The sequence below is a fragment of the Alligator mississippiensis genome, chromosome 13 (genome assembly GCF_030867095.1).
Source record: "Alligator mississippiensis isolate rAllMis1 chromosome 13, rAllMis1, whole genome shotgun sequence".
NCBI lineage: Eukaryota > Metazoa > Chordata > Crocodylia > Alligatoridae > Alligator > Alligator mississippiensis.
In genome coordinates, this window is record NC_081836.1 from 40126657 (window position 1) to 40147549 (window position 20893).

General features: G+C 39.9%; 1 protein-coding gene across 2 annotated transcripts in view; it reads left to right on the plus strand.

Moving 5' to 3' along the window:
• Positions 1 to 15414, plus strand: part of PARN (poly(A)-specific ribonuclease) — a 136932-nt gene extending 121518 nt beyond the window's left edge. For both annotated transcript variants that reach the window (XM_014610789.3, XM_006257847.4), the window contains 2 exons: positions 8671 to 8864; positions 14470 to 15414. In XM_014610789.3, coding sequence (XP_014466275.1) covers positions 8671 to 8864; positions 14470 to 14522 — 247 coding nt within the window. In that variant the 3' untranslated portion in view covers positions 14523 to 15414. The remainder of the gene's footprint in view (positions 1 to 8670; positions 8865 to 14469) is intronic.
• The last annotated feature ends 5479 nt before the right edge of the window (positions 15415 to 20893 follow it).

Here is a 20893-nt window from a genome sequence, read left to right on the forward strand (position 1 = left end):
TAAGACAGAAGCCATTTTTGCAGCTTTGTCCTGGCACAAAGAGCCCATTTCACAGACATTCCACAGCAGCCCCACCCCTTGGCGCTGATTGACAGGGCGGGCCTGGGGGGGGGGGACAAGGTGGACAAGGGGGCAGATGCCACCTTGTCTGCTGCCCTGTCAGTTAGTGCCTTCCCTTCCTGTATACCTTGTTTTTATTAACTGTGGGTTTTTTTCCCCATGGATTTCACAGGCAACCCTGGATTTCAGTTTCCATGAAACTGCAATTTAACTAGGTCCCTACCCATTATCAAACAGACTTCAGAAGGTCTTCATACACTTCCCAAAACTTCCCACATTAACGTTTGAGTTTTTTTCTGATGTTGCAAAGCTCTGGAGTCCATAATGTGAAGGTCAAAGATTACAGAATGGTAGGTCATATTTAGGAGAGCAAACACTTGAACCCTGAAGGAATCCTGTATGAAGATATTATAATCACAATAATATGAACATTGATGCTTACTATTTTAAATTTAAATTGATTTTACTACACCCTTTAGAGCAGGGGTGGGCAAAATGTGGTCTGCGGCCTGCCAGGCCATTCTATCCGGCCTGCGGGGCCTCTAAAAAATTTAGAAAATTAATATTTATCTGCCCGTGGCTGCCTGTCATGCAGCCCTCGATGGCTTGCCAAAACTCAGTAAGTGGCCCTCCACCTGAAATAATTTGCCTGCCCCTGCTTTAGAGAGAGTGCATTTAGATGGAGATAATTTGGAAGTTTAAAATAGTACAATTTAAATAGATATAGTTTTGAGTTCTGGTGTATTTCTGCCTAAATTTTACGAAGACCCATTACATTATGAATGGCTTCATTTTTCTGCAACCTCAGTACATAACTCTGGTATTCTCTAGATTGGGGTGGTGACCCTGTGTCACTAGTGCTGCAAGTGGCATAAGCAAACTCAGTGTGTGGCACTTGCCAAATAGGGGCAGGCAGCACATCTGCAGATGGGGCATGTGGCAGGAAACAGAAAGTGAAGCAGCAAATTGGGCAGAGAACACAGGGGAAGAAGGCAGGAAGCAGAACAGCAAATTGGCCTGGGGAAGGGGATTGGAGTGGGGAGGGTGTGGGTCTAATATATGGCACACCTGCCAAAGAGGTTGGTCCCCACTGCTTTAGATATTAGTAATGATATTAATTGTTCTGGTTCTAAAATTCACTCTGAATAACAAAATAGCTTATCAACAAATGACTTGCTCTAATAAATTTTAGTTTATCATTTGTGAGAAATGTGTGTGCATCAAAATGAATGGGGGGGGGATTAGATGTTTTGGGGCAGACTTAGCCTATAAATGATGGGAGTCTGCGTGCAAGATTTGATTGAAATACTATGAAGTTTAACACACTATTGGTGGAAGTGCTTAATATATCTTTGGTAGTGCCACTGAGATGTGCAGTGTATTTTATTGGTAGTAGAGAATTTATTTTGTATCTTTATTATAAATTTGTTTCAGATCCAACTTCTCAAGCTTTAAAAAGTTACTTTTACCTATTACATAGAAATTTATTTTGCCTGTGAATCTTAAAAGATGAGTTTGTATGGGATAGATGCAGTGAGTCAGACATGGGCAAAGTCTGGCCTACAGGCCAAATCCAGTTGGCCGTGGGCTCTTTCCCAGCCGCCCCTGCCCACATGACTTAGCCAGTCTCCAAGAAAACCCCAGCTGCACCTGCATGGGAAAGCTCAGGCTGGGGCTCCATGGAGACCAGCCACAGCTGTGCTGGCAGTGCAAGCAGCAGGGGACTGCTCTAGAGCCTCTGAGAACTTGTGATGGGGGCAGCTTGCTCTGGAGCCAGGACAGAGGCGCAATCTGTGGCCTGCATGCTCCAGGCAGGAGCACGCAAGCAGGGGATCACAGCTCTGCCCCAGTTCCAAACCAGGCTGTCACTGCTGCAAGGAGCCAGGGCAGAGCCGCCATCCCCTGCTTGCGTGCCCCTGCCCAGAGCATGCAGGTTATAGATCGCGGCTCTGCCCTGGCTCCGGAGCAAGCTGCCCCCATTGCAAGTTCCCAGCGGCTGCAGAGCAGCCCCCTGCCCTGCTCTGCCACATGTGCTGCCAGCCTGACTGCAGATGGTCTCCATGGCAACCCCAGCCTGAGCTGTCCAGTTAGGCTGGCCCAAGCCACGCGGGTAGGGGCAGCTGGGAAATGGAGCTGCCAGCCAGATCAGCCATTTTACCCACCCCTGCACTAAGTGAAGTTGGAGAAGAATTCATTCATGAAGTGCAAGTAATATTGACATGTTATCATACAGCATTTATGGACAGTTCTTGGCTATCTGACTCTGTGCCTTCATTCACCCCCCCCTTCCCCCCCCCCACACACACACACAAAAGAAGCTTTCACTTTAATGCAAAGTTCATCTCAGCGGTGGGCAAAATGCGGCCTGCGGACCGGATGCGGCCTGCGGACCAGATGCAGGCCATTCTATGCGGCCCGCAGGGCCCCTAAAAAATTTAGAAAATTAATATTTATCTGCCCCTTGCTGCCTGTCATGCAGCCCTCGATGGCTTGCCAAAACTCAGTAAGCGGCCCTCCTCCTGAAATATTTGTCCACCCCTGGTTTATCTTCAGGTCTGATCTGGCTCAAGGTAGTTAAAAATATTTTTGGGCTGGTGTCCATCCTGTAACAGTTATATGTCAACATTTCCCTTCATACATGCAACTTTTGTAGAATTAGGATTTAAACCTTAACTTGCTTCTAATTTTAAAGTTGGCAAACAAAGTGTAAATCTAGGGTTTATTTTCATGTATATGTTTAATATCAATCTATAGATAGCTAGATATAATGTTAGAATTGAAATTGAACAGGTCTATAAGGAAAATAATATTTTGTAGTTAACTTTTCCCATGTGTGCCTCTGCTGCATGTGTGCACTAAAATTGGTAGTTGAAACCATATTTAAATTAGCTATATTACAAGAAGTAGTCACTATAAAACTAGTGCTAGTACCATATTGTGCATTTTGTATGCCCTTTCTTTTTTAGAAAACATATTTTTTGAAAGTCTGCAAAAGCACCTGGATTATACATCTTTTAATATGAATTATTGACTTTGTTGCATAACGAGTGAACTTGATTTAATTTGTTTTAATTCTATCCAATATGTTGACCTTTGTTTTTTGTACGGCTTATTACATAAAAAACATGGCACAAGCAAATCCCAAATGAGTAGTGAACATCTCTCCTATAAGCTCGTATTTAGAGCACTTGACTTTTGCTGAAGCTGAAATATGAAGACTCATACTTAGAGTTGCTTTCTAAAGCAAAGCTGTGTAAACCTAAGGTCTTGCATGTAATGCCCACTAATAGTAGTTGTACAACAAGCTACTTGTATTGAACATTAATGCCTTCACATCATATATTATTACTAGAAGTCAAACAAAAGGGATGCTGTTAATTTAATGCCTATCTCTGGAAAATTTGCCCATACAAAAGGTAAGAAAGAGATGGTGGTAGAAAAATGCACCAAGTGCTTGTGCACTTAGTGCATTTGACAGTATTTTATTGTAAATCATTTATAAATAACCTGAAAAGGAGAAATTATATTATTTTGTTTTGCATGACATCAAGCAAACACTATGCTCACCAAAAATTACCAATTTGTGCTGGTTTTAAATAAGTCCATTTAAAACCTATTCATTTGCAAAATGATGTTAAACCCTAGCACAAAAATGAGAAAATAGGCTGAGTCTTGCCCTATTGTTAGTCTAAATAATTTTTTTTACTAGTTTTCTGGATCACTTGATGGGAATGTGGTAAAAAGAGTGTCAATACTGAAGGAAAAGTTGCAATAAGATGAGAGAAAATGCCATACCAGTAGTAGCCAGGGTGCAGTTCTCCCTGTTGGGCTTTCTGCCCACAACAGCAGTGCTGTATGTGCTACCAACCAGACTGCCACTGCATGAATATGATTATTTTAAGTACAGTGTTTTTAGATGTGTGATTTTTTTTCCCCCTCTCCCAATGGTACAATAAAGATAGTATCTCTCTTGCCAAAGTTAATACATTCCTGCTGCTGATTCCTCATCTTAATAATAGTCTGCCTCATCACAATTTACTTGATTTAGAAATTGGGAGTCTCAGTACAAAATAAACTTCAGCAACAGATGTGTACTATAAAAGTATGGATAATAAATGTCACAGGCCTTTATCATTGTTTAAGAAAAAAATCCATGAGAGTTCGCCTACTATTAGGACTGAGATAATAGTGAACTTTACTAAAAAGAAAAGTAACTTATTTAAATTAATATGCCTGCGTAGTGCGTGTAGTTTTGGTTTATGTGAGCAGCATTCAGGAATTTGGGGGTGTCAGTATATCTGCACACAACCAAGAAAAATACTTGAGTTGTAATGCATGTCAGGTTTCTTGCACCTTGAAAAACTTGTGGGTGGGGGAAGAGAGCTTTAATCCACTTGGTCCTGTCCCACGCCCATTTAAGAGGAATTGCTGCTATTCAGTAGCTAAAATGACTTGAGTCTGTTCATGACTTGCAGTCAGATGGAGTTTTGTTTTCTTACTCTGGCATGCAGAGCTCTAAAAATCCACCACATCCTGTTGATTCATCAAATTGATTTTTAGTGCAAATGTTGCTAGTCATACCACTGGCACTCATTTGTTCAGCTTTGCTCCTAGGCTAACTAGGTCAATGGAAGGTGAAAAACTTGGGGAGAGGGAGATTGATGGAGCCTGCATTCCCTGAAGGGGCTGAAAATTCCACCAACTGCCCACTTTGATCATGAGTGATCTGAAGGAAGTAGTCTATTTCTCAAACTGAGACTTGCCAACATGCAAGTGGTAATACTTTTTTTTAACTTGGCTAGTGATTTTTTTTTTTAATAAGAAAAATATGAGAACCACGTGTGATTTACAGTACGTACAATTTTCCATACCCTTTTAAACAAACAAGGTTCTTTGCGTAAATCTGAAATATTTTATTAGACAAACCCAAATAGTTGGAAAAATTCTTCATTGCAAGCTTTCGGGTACAAATACCCGTCGTCAGGCTGAAGAAGCAGCTGCAGTTCACTGCAGTTCAATTGCAGATGCTTCTTCAGCCTGACAAAGGGCATTTGTACCCAAAAGCTTGCAATGAAGAATTTTTCCAACTAAGAGTTGGTCTAATAAAAGATGTCAGCTTTACCCAAAGAACCTTGTCTGCCTACATGGGCAACTGGTGCCTCCTGATCCTGGGGGGATACCAGCAGACAATCGCCAACTGGGGGGAATCCCCCAGTAGCCAATTGCCAGAGTCAAACTCAGAAGTGCCACTGGTGCTTCTCTTGGCAGCCCCACAGTCTTGCAGGGGAGGGGCCACCGGACTTTGCCCCCCACTTCCCAGCTGGCAAGGGCCAATCTCATGGGGGGCACATGCCCCCCCCATCCTCTCCCTACGTGTCGCCTATGTCTGCCTATGTCCTTAGACCATTACAACTGCAACCTATACCCCAGTACCCTTTTAGATGTCTTCTACTGTACAGTAAAGGTGTAATTGCAGTGCACTGGAGCAGGCTTGATTAATCGAGTTTGCTGAACTGTGGTAATTACCACACTCCAGCAGACTCCAGTGTCATGTGAATTAGCATCCCCACACTGAAAAATGGTGGCAAGGGCGCTTTAAAGCTCATTCAACAAGCATTAGTTAAAGTACCCCCACTGCTGTTTTTCAGTGTGGGAATGCTGATACGCTTGACATTCTGGACAGGATATTTGGCTACGTATTAAACAGATGGAAATGTCCTTGTCCCAAGAGATATATATACAAACAAAGCTCTTGCCAATAGGTCTAAATTTAAAGGGTTACAGAGTGGAGGCTGACTGGGTGGGCGCTTGGGTCCCTGGGTTAGCATGCAGGCTGTCCTGGCCCTATTATGGCGCAATGGACAATCAGTGGGGCTGTAGCAGTGGTAGGAGCTGACCACAGTTGGCCCTTATTGTCACAGAATGGCTTGCAGATAGTTGCACTAACAACCTGAAAGGGCTGCTAATGCTTAAGAGTGCCAGAAGCTCTTTAAAGTTCACAATTAAGAGGTAGCCCCAGACTAGAGACTGATAGAGCAGCCCCTGTAGCTCCTGCAGTGGTCTCCAGTCTTGATCAGCTATTACTAATAGCTCCCATGCCTTTCAGGCATTTTATCACACTCCAGCCAGTGGGCAGGCACATGTGTACAGCCCTTAGTGCTGTATATTTTGTAGTGTCATACATTTTGTAGCACTGCAGAAATAATACCTTCCAGGGTTCTGTGTGACGGTCACAATCGCTTCTTAAAAGAACTGAAAGTAGGACAGCTTCCCTTCAGAGATCTAGGTGTGCTGAGTATCCTTTTGTAGCATGGTATCCCTATACTTCAGCTCTTCAATTTTTATACTTCTCCACACAAGTAGATTTTTTTATTTTAAATATTTTTTTCAGAAGGGGCTTTAAAAAACTTGATGGTTGGGTTCTCAGTTTTGGGGAGTATCTGCACTCTCTTGTTGGAACTTTGCTTCTTTCATTTAAGTTTTGTCTGAAACTTTTAGTTGCATGTTTTTAATGATATTGGGAATAGATCCACCTGGTAAATAGTCAGCTCTATCCTACTTTTTGGGCCATCTAGCTGACTAGCTTTCAGCTGCTTTATGCAGGGTTGCTGTGGTATGACTCAATGTAAAGATTAGTCACAAATCCCAGAGGAAAGCTGCTTGTGTCTGAATGTTTGAAGGAAAAGCCAGCTATTCATCGGAGCAAATGGTGTTTGTGTTCCAAAGCAGAAGTAAGAGCAAGAGGCTTAGTCATATGCTTCAAGTTTGCATATTGCCTTTTGGACATTCCAAAAAGTGTACTTTACATTGCAAGACGGTCAGCTGAATCTGCTGCAAAAAATGCATTTCAAAGCCAAAACTTAATAAAATTTCCTCTGAAGGATGGTTGAAGAGCTGTATTTTCTTACCATTTGTTTCAGGAAAGCTTGTGATTTTTAAGTCAGAAATAACATTAAAATTTTACTTGTATGAGAATTATTCAGAACGGATGAATACAGTGGGATTAGAAGTCCAGTTTCATGGAAATTGTAAAGTCCCACAACATGAACTTAGTACAGGCAGTCCTCGGACTTACGACACAACTAATTCTTAAAAACCATATCTTAAGTCAAAATGTTGCAACTCGGAACCAATTTTCCCATAGGAAACAATGTTATAAATGAGAGATTGGTTCTTGAACCAAAGCCCAATACCCTATTTTCACCAAAAATAACCCAGAATTTTGTATTCAGTCAATTATAGATTATTAATATAGCTACATTAATGTATTTATATTGTAAATAATCATATTGATTTGGACGGACTTCTTTGAGGTGACTTTGCTGGACATTTTGAAGGGTTCTTGGCTGGAGTCTTCTTAGGAGCCTTGGCTGAAGGTTTTTCTGGAGTCTTGTCTGCTTTCTCAAAGTGTCCAAGGAAGTTTGGACAGATGTTCTCCAGGGAGTTGGGCAACACAGCGAACTTGTTTGCTGGTATGCGTCATGTCGGCTCAAGTGTTGTAAAGTCGAAACTGACGTCGAAGTTGAAACCAGGTGTCAATTTATAAATGTTGTAAGTGCAAAACGTTGTAACTCAAAACATAAGTCGAGGACTGCCTGTACTGTAATGTTTAAAAAAAACATTAAAATGCACCAACACTTAAGCAGCTGATGATCAGATGCATGTAAATTTAATTACAGCAAATGTTCTTTGGGCTAGGTTGTTAGTGCTGCATGTTACACATAGATGCTAACCTTCATTTAATGTCTGTGAAAATTTTGCTTTAATGCCAGATTAAAAGAGCATCCCAGTGGATTTAAAAGATACACTGTACAAAACAGATATAATTACAATGAATTCTAAATAAAATGTCTTAAGTGTTTCATTCATATGTTAGTTTTTAAATAAAGTTGATGACCTTCAGATTGCATTATAGATAAGTGTTCTACAGAAAAATAAGAGTTTTATTTGGATTTATAGACTCATGCTTGATAGCAGGGAATCTCTAAGACCTGATTAAAATAGATGAAGTGAAATTTGATGGCTTCACCTGTCACTTAGGAAATATTCTTAAGATTACATACAATACAAAAGAGATATGATGAAGTGAGCATATAAGATGTGTTAATTTTGTACACATTTCTGAGACCAAACGAATACCAAATCAATTTTTCAATGTCTATCCAGATGGTCTTGGGACAGCTATCCCAAGGCTGAGTCTTAGGATACACTGAACAATCATAGCGTCTTCATAAAAACACATTGTCCTAATATAGTTATTGCTTTTATTATCGAGCTAGATGTCAAAATAAGGTAAAATAATAAAATCCTCTTTGATAAAGAGTGAATCATTCTGCATCTAAAAGATTAAACTCTGAACAGCAGTGAATATCATTTTCATAGAACATCACAGCCAGACAAATCTTCTACCAGGCAAGGTAATTTTAAGACTTCTTTATTTTCCAGACAATGTAGGTAGTCAGCATGGTGAACTGTCATGATTGCTAAAATTCATAGCTGACATGTATCTCTAATTTTGGTGTGCAGCCAGATTCAGCTGTTTTAATTAGATACACTTTCTACATTCATTCCATCAGGTTAACCATATTGCCTTGCCATTTTTAATTTCAGTTTTACGGCGACTAGCACAGCAGGAAAGAGAAGTATGAGTCCAATTCAGGAGGAAGCTGGCTCTGATGATATGGAAGAAGAGGAAGTCCAAGACACAGAGCTGGATGAGAGAGACTCCTGTGCAGAGTCTGTTCCAGGTGGAAGGAAGAGAGCCAAGAAGTTCAAAAAGGTCAAGAAGGAGCAGGGTCCAACAGGTACGAGCTGTTTGGTTGATTATTTATTTTAAGGTTTGGAGATAGGGAAGTTGGGATTTCTGTCAGAAGAAACCAGTTGGGTGGTTATAATTCCTCAAAAGACAGGAGTCTACAGCTTGTTTCCTTATGAGTCCAGCAAACCTTCCTAGATATTACAAGATTTACCTGTTTATACAGAGCTTTTGCATCAGCCTTGAAATTGTGAATTCCTGTTTGTGAACTTGACACAGTTTGGGTTGACACAGGACATGTGCAAATTTGTTTCCCTTGTATGACTACAAGGCAAGCACATCAACATAAACAAAGCATCAGCCAGATATATTAAAAGCTAAGCACTATTTGTAATCAATATAAAGGATGAGCTGAACAAAAATAATAAAACAAACCTGCATTTCATAGTAGTATAAAGGGTATTACAAGTTCAAAACACTCCATTAATTTCTAACCTTTTCTCTGAAGTAGTTAAATAAAATATCTGAAATGGGAAAAGGGAGAAAGATAGATGAAGGAAAAAAGGAAGCAGTGCAGAGAGAACTTTTCACTTCAAGATTTGACTATAGCAAAGTGGATGTTGTATTGTATACAGGCTAGTTTTTATTACAAATATTGAATGAGAGCCTCTCTTATGACCTCCAGTACCCTGTTAGGTGAAGAGTCTTAGTTGGCTAATAAGATATCACATCTACTCAAAGAACCTTGCCTGCCTGAGTCTTTCATCAAGCACTAAGTTACTATTATTATTTGATATTAGACTTGGAAACTGGTTTGCCCCAGGGAGTAGCTAGCTCCTTTTTTTTAAATGGGATTTGAGCTGATTAGAGGCAGAAAACAGAAAGAAAAAAAAAAAAAGAACAAACCCTACATTCAAAATAGTGTTTGCCTCCTGACGGTCACATGTATAGTCCCCTGTATTAAGTAATTAATGAGCTATACAGATTTTCTAAATTCACTCCTAGAAAGCATTTTGGATTCAAGAAAAACATTAAATGTAACCTTTTTAAAAGAGGTTTATAAAAACCTTTTAATTAATAAATACTTTTTAAAGACTGGTGGAGGTGGGGCATTCAGCTGGGGCTGTGCTTGGTGGTGCGGGGCTGGGAGTGGAGCTGCGAGAAAATTTGGGGTGGCTGCAGCCTCGTCCCTGCACTGCCGGAGCCCATTCCAAGCCCAGCCCCCAGCAAGAAAAGTGCCACTCAGCGCTGGCTCCAGCTCCACCCCGCAGCTTCAGCCCACCCCACTCTGCACAGATGTGGGGGAACACTCCCCCCTGCCCTTGCCCTCCTGGGGTCCAAACGGGAGCTGCCCCCCGCCCGCCCGTCCTGGCTGGGCAATGGCTGCCCTTGCCCCCTCCCTCACTGTGGGCAGCGTTGATCTGCCCCCCATACCCCTTCCACCACACCAGACTTACCACCTGATGGCAGCTGTATCGCATACTGGATTGGTATCAGGCAATATGCCTCCTTAAATATTGGCTATCGGTATCAGTCCCCAAATTCTTTATTGGTGCTCCCCTAGTTAATACTTAATGAACTCTTCCTTCACTGTATACCTAACTCCAGTTGATGAAGAGCACTTAGTTTGAGGGCAAAAAGGATGTCTACTTGACTTGTAAATATAGGTGTGATAATAATAGTACATTATAATAATAGGTGCATGTAGCTCTTGCCCTGAAAAGGAGGAAGGGAGATTGAAATTTTTGTTTTATTTGATTGCTTCTGTCTATTTTGTGATGCACAAATCTGGAAGTTACAGCAGTAAAATTTTGATAAGGCAAGATACTAAGAAGTATTTGGTGCCTTTTTGCACAGCCTTGGTAATCTTATATACTAATTTTCCTCTTTGTGGAGGATAACAGCAGCTATTTATAGTAAATTATATTAACTTAATGAAATTTAGGAAGTAATAAAATATTTCCTATATGAATCCTACTGGCATAACTTGATTTGAAACCAAACTGTGTCACTCTTACTTTGTTTTTGGCCACTCATCTGACATGAGCTGTGGTTCAAAATTGTTCTGTTTCATATGGTATTAACTTGTACTGTTTAAAGCTAGTGGCACAAACTGGAAACTCTTCATGAGTGTTGAAAACATAGTGAAATCTAAATTTAATTGACAGAATTCAAAGCATCTTGATGCAAACACATTTTTGCAGTAAATCATTTTTAAGGGTTTGTGAAATACCTTTAATATGGCAAGATGTCATAATGGTGGCTCATAGCTTCTTTAAAATACACGTTGAGCTTTTACAGCTAAATGAGTTTTGTAAAATGGGAGACTGGAAATGGTATGGACTCTGAGGTCATGTGGTGTTTAGAATTTATACAGGCTTAACCTCCGTTGATTAACCAAATGACAAAATGCTTCTGTTTCTTTTAATTTAAGTGAGTAATGAAATTTGACAAATCATGTGTCCCCTTGAAGGATGAAAAATTATTCTTCTTGTAATTAATTTGTATTCAGTTGGTCAAATTCAAGCTTCCATTTTTATACATATGAAGTTTTGAGATCATTCAAGATCCTGCCACATATGATTGTGCACCTCTTCATTAGCTTATCCTGGAGGCTTTATACCTGCTCTAGGCAAAAAGTAATTTAAAAAGCTCTTTTCACTCTTCATATAGAAAGCTAGGATCCTGGAGTATACTTGCTTGTTCTACCTGTCTTTTAACACTTGGAGTGACATGACCACATTTATACTTAGTTTTGGGGGTGGCGACTTCTTCCTGCAGTGCATTCATGTATTCCAGTTCTCATTATCTCACTTTATTAAACTGACCTAATTGATTTTACATTTATTTTTATGAAGGTGGTTTCTTAGTGTTGTCTTAAGTGAATGTACTATGGCTATGTACAGACATTGCATTTTTGCCAAGAGGAAAAAAAACCTTTCTCCTGACACACAAAGGGAGCTTTACAGAAATTCAAGAGATTTCTTGTGGAAGAAAACTGGCTTTTCTGCAAGAAGTTAAATTGGTCACTTATGAGGAAGATTTTCTTCCTCCTGATCTGACTTGAATGCCTATACAGTTGTCTTGCTGGAAGGGAGACAGCCAGTATCCCATAGTCCTGTGCTCTTCCTCTCTTCCTTCAAGAAGGTGCTGATTACTGGGGAGGGGGAGGAATGCTACTCCCTGCAGGGCTGAGCAGGGACTTCTAGTGTTCAAGAGTCTTAAGGCTTTACTACTCAGCTATCCAGTTTACATCTTGTCTACTCAGGAAAGCCCAAGACCTATCAACCAAAAAAACCCCCAGCATTGTCAACATGCATAAGTGAAAGTATGTTAAAAACCTTTGTGCAGATGATCTAACTCAGAAATAGTGATCTTGGATCACTAGCTAATCTCAGAGTATTTAATTTAAGCATGTATATTAACACCTTTTAGTTGATTAATTTTAACTTCATAATCTTCCCTGTGCAGACAAGAATCAAGTTTTGTTTTTTTTATGATGTAGTTACTCATTGAGTTCCTGATTATTTGGAAAACTGCCTAGAGTAAAGATTATCTTTTTCATTTTTATATCCACACATTCTGTCGTGTCACTTCAGTTCACTTCAGCTGTAGCTCTAATGACTTGCCTAAAAGTGATACTGTGTCCCCAACATTATGAGCTCTCTAGAATTTGTGTAAATCTCAAATGCTACTTAATTGAAAAATTAACCCTTGCAGATCCTTAAGTCTCCAGACTGGAATCTTAACTTGCATAATCAGTTTTTCAGTACCACTACAGTGGTAGTATTGATGGTAATCTTTCCTCAGTCCCAAGGTGCTGGTGCTATATAGAATGTTAACTATAAAAAAAGAAAAAATAATAAACCAGTAGACTCAAATTGTGAAGTCTAGTCTCTTTCTATCTTTTACTGCTTATCCTAATTGTTGTCAAATGGTCTTCAAGCGGCATGTTTGTTTACATTGGGCATCTATGCACGTACCATTTGCACTTTAAGAAGCCCATTGTTGTACCTAAATTATGCTAGCAGCTGTCTCAGCTGAAGAACTGATGAACTTTTACGTTTTGTATCCACAGTATGTGAATTTTGAATTAAAACAGTTACAGTTTTCATTAAGTTTTAAAATAAGTTCTGAAGTTATTGTCAATCATATATAAGCCACAGTAAAAGACAAATGCCTGTCTGCCTCTGAGAGCTCTTCTACTGGTGGTTTTGACCAAGTATTTAAAGCTTTACTAAAGACTCAGAATGAGATGCATGCTGCTCTGATAAAAGCCACTAAAATATACTAAAACTCATAACATATAACACTTTCTAATTTAATGAAAAATTTTCATTTGTAGCTTTAAGACTCAACAGTATTTTGCCGTTTCTTATTTTATGAATTGAGGGTGGATGATGGTTCACACATAAGTTGAGGTACCCAAGTTAATTTAGATACAAATTGTGACTTGAGGCTGTGATGAATGGATAAGGGTTACACAAGCTAAATTCTGAACAGTCTGATTTTTCTCTGTGTCAGACCTCTTCTTTTGTACTTAGCTTCTTTCCAAACACAGAACAAAAATAAAATGAGTTGCGCAGACATGGAAGGGTGTATTGGTTTAATCTGGCAACTGAAGTATTCAAGAGACTGCTTCTGTTGTGCATGATTATAAAATCTGTACAGTACGTTTGGCAGTAACTTGTTTGGAAATGCATATAACATATTTAAAAGTGATTTTAAATGCAAATACTTATTTTTCAATATTTCCTCTTCTCAACTGCTGTAAATAGCAACTTTGTTATTCAAGTCGTTATCTTAAAAATTGTTTATAGTAAACTGAATAGTGCAATGAGAAGTTGGAAATTAGTCATTATAAAACTAGAAATTAATGGCAGAACCCAATATAAAATTCCAAAGTCTCTGTAGTACTTACATTGCTTAATATATTACCCATGCCTTTGCTTTGTTATTTTACATAGTCTTGAACCCAGTGGGAAGTGTTTAAAACAAGCTTTCTTCTCATTTTGGTCACTGACAGACATTTTTACATAAAGGCACTATGGGATCTGATCCCCGATCCCAACCATTGGACCTCCCATATGCCATGCGTGCATGGCAGGATGTGAGGCTTTTGGGATGTGGAATCAGATCCCAATTGCACCCTATTTGCCTCATGATCCCAAGCTCTTTGTGCATCAGCAAACTGAAAACAGGGAACCCAACAATAGTCTGATTTGTCTGGGACTGCACTGGGGTTCCAGCGGGTTTAGTGCAGGCTCTGCTGGCCAATGATCAGTTGATAGCTGGATTGGAATTGCATCAGGGCTGGTTTCCCACTTTGTAGTGATATTACTTCACTGAACATGTGGCCAGGTTACCATTTAAGACATAATTAACAGACTAGTCACATCTTAAGTGTAACATCTGCCAGGGACCTTTGTTTTCACAAATACTCCTGCACGTAGGCAATCTCTTAACAGTTTCCATTGTAATCTTTTCTGGCTAGCTGATTTCAGACACACACATCTTTCCGTGACAAAAGAGATTCATACTGGTTTACAGCATTAAAAAAATAAGGATCTCCAATTTTTGTTTTTAACTCACTTTTCTTAAATATCTTGAGATTAGTAGTTTTAATATTATCACTTTTTTTTCTTTCCTTCTAGGAAGCATCACAAGCAGTTCTACTGAACTCTTTGAAGTCCCTGATTCGTGGTAGCAAACAACTGTCTTAAAGTTAGCTGATTCAAAGCAATTACAAGAATGCACCACTGGAAGCCATACTTTATTTAAATAAAGTGGTGTCAAAAAGCAGTATGTGTCCTGAAAATCAGTTTAATTTTTTAAACTGTTTACTGAACAATCATTGTCATAGTTTTACTCGTGTGTATATATTAACTAGTTTACAATTCTCTTTGTTGATCATGTGAAATCTTTGCTGTCGTAAACAATGTTAGATTTAAGAAGCAAGACTAAATGTATTTTGGTCACCTACTATGGCATGTTGGCTATAAAATGTACAAAAAGAATCAGCACTGCTATGAATTTCATGTTAGGCGGTTCCCATGCTTAAGGCAAGTTTTCACATGAGTCTTCTCATCCTCAGATTTTCAGGCAATATAAATATACTGTCCATAAGTCTTGCGAGAGATAGTATTGTCAGTATCACTTACTGCTCTCTACCAGCTAATTTCTCTGGAAAGCTTATAATATACTTTTGTTTCCTTCCAATAAGACTTCAAACAGTATCCATCTATAAATTTAACCCTATGTATACACTTCTTTTTGTCCTTTGGAAACTAGAACTTATACTTTCCTAAAACATGACCTTTCCAGGAATGGTGGGAGGTGGGTTTTCTTTTGGTTTCACACCTCCATTACTGTTTTCAGTCTTTAAGTCTTGATCTGATTTTCAGTGGTTTCTGTTTGTGTAAAAATGTTTTTGCAACCTGTGACAAACCTGCAAACTGCACCAGCCCTTCATTTGTTTAAAAACAATCTTCATTCATAGATTTCAGAAACTGTTTGATATTTAACATTTTTGTATCATGGAAATAAAAAAAAAAAAGATGTATTTCCATAAAATGAAAATTAAAGAAATTTTCTTAGGAGTGAATGTGTTTTTTGTTTTAGCACCCTTTAACAGCTTTTCATTTTATGCTCTTGTTTTGGTGATCTTAACAAGAGAGGGTGGGTAATAAGATGCAGATTCTTGCTTTTTTTCTAATGCTTCCCATACATCAGGGTAGAGAATAAAAATATTAATAAATTTCATGAGAGTTATAATTAATACGAAGCAGGAACCCTTACAATTCATGCTTAAAACAAGGAATCCTTTAGGAAAGGTGAGGTACAAAGCAAAAACAACTCCTGCCCTGCCCTTTTTATATTCTGAAATTTTTAAATAGGACTTTTTCACCTTTTCTTTTGGTGATGTATCTACATTTAAGGCTTCATGTTCAGCCAGCCACTTTGGAATACCTTTAGTAATTCAAGTGCAAGTCTGCTTCAAACTTAGCATAACCTGTTTCTTATGTTCTTCTCTCAACCATCTATAGCATAAGAAAAAGAATCTGTCTGTGTAACTGGAAGTAACAGAAATACTTTCTGAATTCTGCTGTCATCACAGATCCAGGGAGTTTCTTTCCTTGAGACCCGCATAAGGAGTGAAACTGCACAGATCACCAACTTCTGTGTGCTTCTGGAACCCTCAAATTAATGAGGTATCAAGTTCACTCAGAATTTTGTGATTTAATGTTAGAGTTTAAAAATAGCACATTGTGTACCACCTTTTGAAGACAAAAACTTGGAATATTGAGATGCATTGTAGCCAAGATTTGTTTTTAGTTTCTATATTTTAAAATGTGACATTTAAAAAACAAAACTATATTTCTCTCAAATTTAAGCAAGTAAAGAATTTGAAAAGCTTACGTTATCTTGATATAAAGCAGCACAACTCAAGTACAGTATATTCTAAAAAATAATAGCTGCAAATCTGATAAAGTGCACCACGGGTCAAAATATGTTGCATTACAGCACATACAATTGGTTGCATTATGCCATGAATTCTTTTAAGCTTTTCTTTCTTCAAACTAGGCCAAATGCACCAGTGTAGTATGCACCATAAGGATGTTATTCTAAATAAAAGGAAGATAATGACTATTCCTGCAGGAGTACTTCTAGCCTTTCTCTTATAAAAGCCAAGTTTAATCACAAGGATACTTCACCACCACATAATCCACACTAACACTTTCTTTTTCTTATTTTTTTTAACTCTACTGCTTCTATGTAACTACTGCTTGTGCTATTCTGTTTCTTACTCAGAGATTATTTCAGTGTACCTGATATGCATGGTTATTTATCTTGAGCAATCAACAAATCTACACTAATAAAGCAAGGAAGGTAACTGGGAAATATACTGTATATTAATGATGCTGGGGGGGCCCTGTCAAGGATTAATACTTAATAAAGAGACTACATCAACATCACATGTTCATTATTCTGTGTTAGTAACATCATGAAGACCTGTTTAATCTGGTAAGTGAAAGGTAAGTCATTAAATTAAGTTTAATATTAAGGGAAGTTGCTTATCTGTAATTTGGCAAAGGAAACACTGCCACTTCATACACTGGATTCACATTTGTTAATTTGTGTAATAAATCCATACAATTATGAATTTTATTTGACTTTGTGGTGTTTATTTGGAATATTAAAGTGAGTCATAGCCACATGCTGGCTAGTGCAATAAGGTCCTGAATGTCCAGAGGTGTTATTGTGCTACAAATAGTATGTAGTTATGGAATATATGATGAGAAGGCATTTTGGTTTCTTATACATGAGTTTGGGGGTTTCTGCAAGTGGTTTCATATTGTTTAACCCAATTAAGAGATGATAAAAAAAAATCTCTTCCACATGTTCATGAAACTTGTATACAACATATTTTACCCAAAAAAATTCTATACAGTTTTAAAACTTATATTTTCTTGCATATACATACACACGCTGTTTTCCAAAAACCAGCTGCTGGGAATTAAAGTGCTCATTATACAGGGGGAAACAGTAAGCACTGTTCTGCTTGTTATCAGATGAAAGTGGAACTATAAAGTGCAGATGATCAGCTTCCTATGTAGTGCTACTCAGTTACTTACTAGAAGGAAAGATCTTTTTTCCTTTAAGTCCACCTTTCAGAAACAGGGTGCATATCACTGCAGGGTACAATGTATGTAAGAAAATATGGTGTAATAAGGTAGCTGCTTCACTCTTAGCTCTCTGCTAAAGTTACCCACTAAAGGGCTCCATAATCCCCTGAGTGCAGGGAACAAAGTGTTTACCATGAGGTCAAAACATGATTTTTGCTGGCAAGAATTGGGGCAACACATAAGTAGGACTACCCAGCTAGAGATCAGAATATGGTAACTGGCTGTGGTGTAAAAAAGGCTCTCAGGCTGCATACTGGCTGTATACAAATCATGTTGGTGTAGGGTTGCCAACTGTTTGAATCTATTCTGCAAGGTTTCTGGAACCACCAGCGTGCCCACGATGCACAACGCAACCATGGCCGTGTGCTTGCATTTTTCAGTTACAGGTTGTATTGTGTAGACTTTACATTAGGAAGGCAAATGTATGTTACTACAGCATTACATTTTAAAAACCCACTGGACTACTGTATAAATTGGATTCAATATTTAATATTTATTTTAATGAATGCCCTATCATTTATCTCTCAGCATGCTCCTGAAGATTTATGTCTAATTCCTGGAGACTCCAGGGCAATCCTGGAGGGTTGGCAACCCTCTGTTGTCTGTTGAACCCTGAACTTGCCAGGCCTGCAGGGCTGGGTTAAGAGTGGCTTTCATTTATCTGACTCGCATGATGGAATGGAGCTAAAAGTAGTGAGCTTTTGTTTTTCCTTCCTGCCAGCCCTAGTAAAAGCAATGCATGTACTCCATGCATTTTGAGGGTTCTGCTCAGAGCCCAGGCATGTACTTACCATTGTGCGTGTGGTACTTGGGGCATGCTGTCCCCATGCTGAGGGGTGGTGTAGCACACTGCCTTCAGAAGTACCCAGGGGTTGGACATGATGCAGGGTGGCTAGGATATAGTATTGCTGTCTTTGATATTTTAGGGGGCTAACTTCTGCCTTTACACCTGAGTTTTCACTTGAAGCAAAATAGATGCTCATACTGCACAGTCTGTAGGATTGGAGCTGTAGGCTGTCCTCAAGATGGCTGCCAATTTTCTACACAGCTTTGCTGGTCAAAGGCTGCCCTGATGGAGGTAACTCGCATTTCTCATAGTTTCTAATGATGCTGAGGCTGTACTACCTTTAGCCAGGGAATTCTCCCCTTCTTTACCAAGTGACTGCTAGGCAGAGGCAGCTGCTGGGAATGAGAGCAAGAGGGAGGAACAGGTTAGATTGGGACAGGAAATGGCAGGGGGGGTGTGAGGAGGGAGGCAGCAGAACCGGTGTGGGGGGGCTCCAGGAAAAGACAAGGGGTGTCTGGGGCAGCTTCCCTTGCTTGTGGATTCTCACATTTCATGAGCATGGGGAGAATGTGCCCCCTCCCCCCCCCCAAACGGTGCTGGTGACCCCCCCACCCCGAGCAATACTCCAGCTGGTAGGGGGGCATGGAGAGCGTTCATGTCCCTCCTGAAATTGGCTCTGCTGGCGGGATGTCGGCAGCAGAAGTGCTGGCACTTCCACTGCCACCATGCCGCATGCAGAACTGCCAGCATTTCTGCTGCTGCTGTCATGCTGCTGGTGCACTCGGTGACTGGCTTGTGGGGAACCTTCCCCCTCCCCCCCCCTTTCCCTGGCCGCCCATACCTAGCAGCCTCAATGAAGAGGGCGGGAAGAAGGGGAAGTTGCTGGAGGGAAAATGAAACTTGGGCAGGGGTTTTCTCCCCAAAGATTTTAGTGAAGCTTATGCACAGGGGTGGAGGAAAGGCAAGGTTAATAAATATGGCACTTGCTGTAGGACCCTTCCTTATACCAAGAGAGGGCTTCTAATAATTTATATGAAAGTTTAAATGACACCCTCTTTAGCACAGGAAACCAAGACAGGAAAGGGAAAACCCTGAGGGCAGTGACTACCAGATGACAGCTGAGCTAAGCAGTAGCCTGACAGGCCCTGATAGGTGAATATCATCAAAAGACTGACAAATTTATCACATGTTTTTGTGCATATTACATGGGTATTGTCATATTTGTGTCTGTAGGTCTGTAGTGGGAAAACTGCAAAACCTTTGTTTAAATATTACAGTAGCTTCCAATGGGGCAATGGCAAAATGTCGATATTGATTTTTTTTTCTATTTCTAGTCCTATTTCAGTTTTTTTTTTAATACTTTCTTTTAATTCAGCCAAACCATAACAAGAATTTGGCCCATTAAAAGGAAGATACATTTGCAATAATAATAATAGTTAAAATTTTGCCACAAAATATTGCAAGAAAGTAAACATTCTTCTTGTCAGCTGCACAGGTATATTGTAAGTATGTCTTCTATACACATATCCCTAAACCAGGGGCAGACAATTATTTGGGCGGAGAGCCACTTACTGGGTTTTGGCAAGCTGTCGAGGGCTGCAGTGGTAGCCCCTCCCCTTAACATATGCACTGCCCCCCCAAGTCCCTATCTTGTGGCTGGAAGTCCTGCCCCAGAACCCCTGACTTTGCCAACAAATATCCCTCCCCTTGCTCTCGAAAGTACTCCTTTCAGCAAGAGGTTTTGCCATCTTGGAACCAGAAAAATACCAAATTATATTCTAAAAAGCAAACTTCTACAACATTCATTAATTTGGTTTCAAAAAATATTTCTGTCCTGATTTACATGTGTTTGTGTAGTGTACATAGAGGTGATTGCACAATAGCTTAAAATGAAGTCTTACTTTAGCATACTGGGGGGTATAGGTTTGTGGGTGCCTGTGGGTATGTGGGGTGAGAGACTGTGGGTGGGTGGGTATAGGGTTTGTGTGGGGGCTTGGTACCTAGGGTGTGAAACGGAATGTGGGGGGGTCTGCGTGTGTGGCAATGTGAGTGGGTGCATGTGTGCGGTGGGGTGTGCATGTGGGACTTAGCCTATGAAAACACTCACTCACTCACTCACTCCCCATACCAGTGCGGCCCGTGCTTCCTGATCCGGTAATGCAGTCGGGAGCTGGGTGGTGCTGGGGTGGGGGGTGGGGACAGGAAGGGAGTTAAATGGCTGGGAGTGGGTGGGACTGGACTAAGTTGTTCTGTCCTGCTGAGGCTCCCCATGGGTCCTACTGTCCTGGCTCATATCAGCTTTGATAGGCTGCTGGGGCAGATAAATATTAATTTTCTAAATTTTTTAGGGGACTCATGGGCCGGCTAGAATGGCCTGGTGGGTCATATTTTGCCCACCCCTGGCCTACACAAGTATGCAAACAGGTCTGGGACAGCGGTTTTTGTCTCATTAAACTTATAACTTCCTTGTCAGAATAGTTTTATTTTAAATCTTGTGCTCTTGCAAATGAAGTGCCGTAGAAAAACCTGAGAGTAGGAGGTAATCTATGTGAATTAATTCTTCTAGAGGAGGATACTACAACTTCAGAGACCTTTTTTGATCCT